This window comes from Delphinus delphis, chromosome 9 (genome assembly GCF_949987515.2).
Source record: "Delphinus delphis chromosome 9, mDelDel1.2, whole genome shotgun sequence".
In the NCBI taxonomy this organism is placed as follows: Eukaryota; Metazoa; Chordata; class Mammalia; order Artiodactyla; family Delphinidae; genus Delphinus; species Delphinus delphis.
The window spans coordinates 75,029,987-75,035,986 of NC_082691.1; the positions used below are offsets into that span (position 1 = coordinate 75,029,987).

At 41.8% G+C, this 6,000-nt stretch overlaps 1 protein-coding gene across 2 annotated transcripts in view; it reads left to right on the forward strand.

Annotated features, from left to right (window-relative positions):
• The window catches only part of ST7 (suppression of tumorigenicity 7), a 254,521-nt gene extending 252,011 nt beyond the window's left edge, over positions 1–2,510 (forward strand). For both annotated transcript variants that reach the window (XM_060019955.1, XM_060019957.1), the window contains one exon: positions 2,179–2,510. In XM_060019955.1, the coding sequence (XP_059875938.1) occupies positions 2,179–2,274 (96 nt within the window). In that variant the 3' untranslated portion in view covers positions 2,275–2,510. The remainder of the gene's footprint in view (positions 1–2,178) is intronic.
• Positions 2,511–6,000: the final 3,490 nt, after the last annotated feature.

The following is a 6,000-nucleotide window of genomic DNA, read 5'->3' on the forward strand; positions in this document are numbered from 1 at the left end:
TAATTCTACAGTGTTACCATGTCGGTCTGATACAATCAGTAGACTTGTTCCATGTCATCCTCTCAGAACTAGGATTTTACAAACTCTTTCGGGGCAGCTCGGGCAGTAATTACTCATTCCTGGGCCTAGTATCTCCCACAATGCCTTCCAACCGCATCCAGCTCTAAACTGAAAAGGACAGGCAGTCCATTAAGTAGGGTGAGCATCCCATGTGGTACTGTGCACCCAACCAAGGATAATCTCAGAAGGTTGCCAGGCATTGCCCTGTATCTAACACCCACTTGAGGAAAGAGCCATCCTACCTTCACTCAAGTACTAACGTGGCTGCCTTTTTCTTAACTGCAAGTTCCTTAACAGCCTGGCACTCAAGGCCCTCCCCAGAGTTATGCTAGTTGCTTTTGAACTCTACCTCCATCTCTTCTAGTCATACCAGCTGCTTTCCCCTCTCTGTTCCAGCTGTTTATTGAGCCTGGAAGGCCCACCTGCTCACATGTCTTTCCTTACCATTCTTACCCCATCTCTGTCTTTTCATACCCCAGCCATCCACTGGGGACTATTTCAGTCACCTCATTTTCAGTTTTTCCTGTTCCTTTTGACAAAATGGATTCTCTCCCTTTCCCGAACCTTCCTGGTGCTTTGTTTGTGCGTCTATCTTCTACTCTGTCGTGGTCTACCCGGTATTGTTACTTTGCTGGGTACAGGTCTTAGTGGCTCCCTTCCCCAACCCCTAGGCTTTGAGCTTCCTGACAGTGGGACTTTTGTCCTAGACGCTTTTATATCTCACCCAGTACCTAAGTGCCTTACTGAGTAAATATATTCAATTGATGTAAAAGATGCAGTACAGAGAAGGGTTCCGAACTTTATACTCTCTCGAGTTTTCGTTACACAAATCTCGCACTTGATGGTCCTGCCATAATGTGGTACAGGCCTTCCCAGTTTGCATTCTACTGGTTCTTTAAAAAAAAAAGAAGAAGAAGAAGAAGAAGGACAGATTCTGAGGTCATGTAAATTTGGGAAACTTGCCTACCATACCCCTTCTTGAGGACCCGCAATCCATAGAACATGTGACCAGTAGAGGAGACTGTTTCTTCACTACATTCAGGTCTACTAATTTGTCTGGCCTCAGACCATGTTCCCCCTCTGCGTATGTACTCACGTCCTACAGCAGACTCCTGTGGGAAATTCTTGGTGGTGTAGACTGTGCTGTGCTATGGGCAAGGGATTGGGACAAAGGACTCCACAGTACAAGAACCAGACATTGAACCCTAGCGAGACGATACCTTGGTTCTGAACAGAGAGCAAGGAAACCCATCCAAACACCCGTCTTGTGCCTGATTGGGTTAGGGCACCTCTTCTGCCAGATGCTGATGGCTTGTGGAGGGAGGCTGAGTCTTCACGAGAACATAATCAGAACAGACTTGAGATTATGTTAAATGAGTCTCAGGCAAGGCGCCTGACTTTCCTAAAAGGCACAGATAATAAGCATTATTCTCTACATGAAAAACAGAAAGGAATTCAGTAACCAAACGAAAGAGATCCCAAAGCTCTCCTCAGAGCAGCACCTTTTCCACAAGGACGTGTCGTCCATGGACTGGCCAGCTTGCTGCCCTCCCCAAGGCTCCCATGATGCTCACCACTAAGCAGGTAGTTCAGAAAAGAACATGGGCTGCAGGTGTTTGGGAGACAATAGGATCCCAAAGCAATTCACAACCATACGACAAACTGGACTTTTTTTTTTCTGTTGTTGCCTTTTCCACTTAAAGTTCTATAACTAGGCAAGCAGGTGGAGAAGTTGTCACCATTTTTTTAACTCTTCTGCTCACTTGCCACCCATCTGTCAGTCCCTTTTGACGGCACTGGTCATCTCCATGGGCAGCCCTCAGATCCTGAAGGCTGGTTGGAAGGCCTCAGAACTGTGGGCAGCTGTCAGAGGAGTGAAGGGCCTGTCAGCCAACACTTCTCCCCCTCATCCATCAGAGCCAGGGGGGCGGGTGCAGAAGCTGGAATGTAGGTTTGTTCGTCAACCAATGTTTCCTACAAACATAAATATGAAATCTTAGCCTTTGGAAGCTTTTTATAATGCAGAGACATAAGATGAAAGCATGAGTTGGAGAGGTTCGTTTTGATGTCTTGAACAAGATTTCTCCTGACTTCTGCGCTTTTCTCGTTTGTTCGCAGTTCCTCAGCACTTTGTTTGCCCCCTTAAACTTTGTCATGGAGAAAGTGGAAAGCATCCTCCCATCCAGTCTTTGGCACCAGCTGACTAGGATCTAGGGAAGCCCACCCGTCCTTCCACTCACCTCACCCAGTGGGCTGCCACCATCTCTTCGTGCCAACTCCTCGTGGACTGCAAGAAAGCATGACTTTGAAAAAGGGAAGCCATTCCGAGATTTTAAAACCTTCATGGACTCTCTGTTCCATATTAAAAGCTGTTTTTGTTGTACAAAATTCATTGATGTTCAGTTCTATTATATTTTGCTTTCAGAAAAGAAAAAATAAACTTTTGTGTATTGCAGCAACCAGTTGTGTCTTCCAGCCCTAAAACTGTTGGTGTCCAAATAAACCTACAGGTTACATTTAATTAACTAAGGCCCCAGATCTGCTCAGTGCAACACAATGGTTTTCTATGCTAATGGAACTCCTTTCACCAGGCCCTCGGCACCCCTACGGTTGGTGGCTTAGAAAACAGACTCTCTTTGGCTAAAAAGTACCATCTTTTTCAGCCCCAAACTGTATGTCCTCATAGGCTAAATGCACAAAAGAAATTTCCAGCATGAATGACAGGAAGCATGAATGAAACGAAATGTATGTGCCATCCCAGGTTGTTCCAATTCAGAGACTCTGCTCACGGAATAGAACTCAGCACTGTGGTTCTAGGAATCATTTTACTTCTGCTTTCTGAAAACTTGCCGTGAGAAAAAAAGTTCTGATGAGAGCTACAGAGCCAATAGTCTATCGTAGGACCTGACCACTTTCAACATTGCCATTTTTTAAATGTTTTCTCATAAGGGTCATTTTTTTTTATCATGTTTTCATTCTTGATGCTTGTGTGTGAGCGTTCTCTGAGTGTTTCCATGATCTGAACCATAGTGGTCGTTTGTCTTCACCATCTTTGAAAGCCTTCTACATGAGTCACACCTGCCAAGCATCGCTTTTTTTTTTCTTTCTTTAACATCTTTATTGGATTATAATTGCTTTACAATGGTGTGTTAGTTTCTGCTTTATAACAAAGTGAATCAGCTATACATATACATATATCCCTATATCTCCTCCCTCCTGCGTCTCCCTCCCACCCTCCCTATCCCACCCCTCTAGGTGGTCACAAAGCACGGAGCTGATCTCCCTGTGCTATGCGGCTGCTTCCCACTAGCTATCTAATTTACATTTGGTAGTATATATTAGTCCATGCCACTCTCTCTCTTTGTCCCAACTTACCCTTCCCCCCACCCCATGTCCTCAAGTCCATTCTCTACATCTGTGTCTTTATTCCTGTCCTGTCCCTAGGTTCTTTCATAACCATTTTTTCTGTTTTTTTTTTTAGATTCCATATATTATGTGTTAGCATACGGTATTTGTTTTTCTCTTTCTGACGTACTTCACTCTGTATGACAGACTCTAGGTCCATCCATCTCACTACAAATAACTCAATTTCATTTCTTTTTATGGTTGAGTAATATTCCACTGTGTATATGTGCCACGTCTTCTTTATCCATCCATCTGTCAGTGGACACTTAGGTTGCTTCCATGTCCTGGCTATTGTAAATAGAGTTACAATGAACATTGTTGTACATGACTCTTTGAATTATGGTTTTCTCAGGGTCTATGCCCAGTAGTGGGATTGCTGGGTCGTATGGTAGTTCTATTTTTAGTTTTTAAGGAACCTCCATACGGTTCTCCATAGTGGCTGTATCAACTTACATTCCCACCAACCATGCAAGAGGGTTCCCTTTTCTCCACACCCTCTCCAGCATTTATTGTGTGTAGATTTTTTGATGATGGCCATTCTGACTGGTGTGAGCTGATACCTCATTGTAGTTCTGATTTGCATTTCTCTAATGATTAGTGATGTTGAGCATTCTTTAATGTGTTTGTTGGCAATCTGTATATCTTCTTTGGAGAAATGTCTATTTAGGTCTTCTGGCCATTTTTGGATTGGGTTGTTTGTTTTTTTTGATATTGCGCTGCATGAGCTGCTTGTAAATTTTGGAGATTAATTCTTTGTCAGTTGCTTCATTTGCAAATATTTTCTCCCATTCTGAGGGTTGTCTTTTTGTCTAGTTATGGTTTCCTTTACTGTGCAAAAGCTTTTAAGTTTCATTAGGTCCCATTTGTTTAGTTTTGTTTTCATTTCCATTTCTCTAGGAGGTGGGTCAAAAGAATCTTGCTGTGATGTATATCATAGAGTGTTCTGCCTATGTTTTCCTCTAAGAGTTTGATAGTGTCTGGCCTTACATTTAGTTCTTTAGTCCATTTTGAGTTTATTTTTGTGTATGGCATTAGGGAGTGTTCTAATTTCCTTCTTTTACATGTAGCTGTACAGTTTTCCCAGCACCACTTATTGAAGAGGCTGTCTTTTCTCCATTGTATAATCTTGCCTCCTTTATCAAAAATAAGGTGACCATATGTGCGTGGGTTTATCTCTGGGCTTTCTGTCCTGTTCCATTGATCTATATTTCTGTTTATGTGCCAGTACCATACTGTCTTGATGACTGTAGCTTTGTAGTATAGTCTGAAGTCTGGGAGCCTGATTCCTCCAGCTCTGTTTTTCTTTCTCAAGATTGCTTTGGCTATTTGGGGTCTTTTGTGTTTCCATACAAATTGTGAATTTTTTATTCTAATTCTGTGAAAAATGCCATTGATAGTTTGATAAGGATTGCATTGAACCTGTAGATTGCTTTGGGTAGTAGAGTCATTTTCACAATGTTGATTCTTCCAATCCAAGAACATGGTATATCTCTCCATCTGTTTGTATCATCTTTAATTTCTTTCATCAGTGATTTATAGTTTTCTGCATACAGGTCTTTTGTCTCCTTAGGTAGGTTTATTCCTAAGTATTTCATTCTTTTTGTTGCAGTGGTAAATGGGAGTGTTTCCTTAATTGCTCTTTCAGATTTTTCATCATTAGTGTATAGGAATGCAAGAGATTTCTGTGCATTAATTTTTTATCCTGATCCTTTACCAAATTAATTGATTAGCTCTAGTAGTTTTCTGATAGCATCTTTAGGATTCTCTATGTATAGTTTCATGTCATCTGCAAACAGTGACAGCTTTACTTCTTCTTTTCCAATTTGGATTCCTTTTATTTCTTTTTCTTCTCTGATTGCTGTGGCTAAAACTTCTAAAACTATGTTGAATAATAGTGGTAAGAGTGGGCAACCTTGTGTTGTACCTGATCTTAATGGAAATGGTTTCAGGTTTTCACCATTGAGAACCACGTTGGCTGTGGGTTTGTCATATATGGCCTTTATTATGTTGAGGTAAGTTCCGTCTGTGCCTACTTTCTGGAGGGTTTTTATCATAAATGTGTGTTGAATTTTGTTGAAAGCTTTTTCTGCATCTGTTGAGATGATCATATGGTTTTTATCCTTCAGTTTGTTAATATGGTGTATCACATTGATTGATTTGCGTATATTGAAGAATCCTTGCATACCTGGGATAAACCCCACTTGATCATGGTGCATGATCAAGCATCTCTTTTTACTTAAGCAAAAGAGAAAAATAAATAACCTTGACTCCTCTATCTGAAGTGAAAACTACCTCTATTCAAAATCTCAATGTGGTGCTGTAAAAAGAAAGGACTGTCCTTTACATGGCTTATTTTCCCTTTTGTTTAGAATCCTGAATCTTTCCCCATGAGCATTGCAATAGGCAGCGTTCGGGAAAGCACCACACCACGTCCCCTTCGCAGCTGGACTTCCTGCCACCTCCTGGTCTTCATCCAAGAGCAGAGTCAAGCAGGCAGGTAAGGTTTAGGTGCACAAGGGCTTTTCGTGTGCTTTG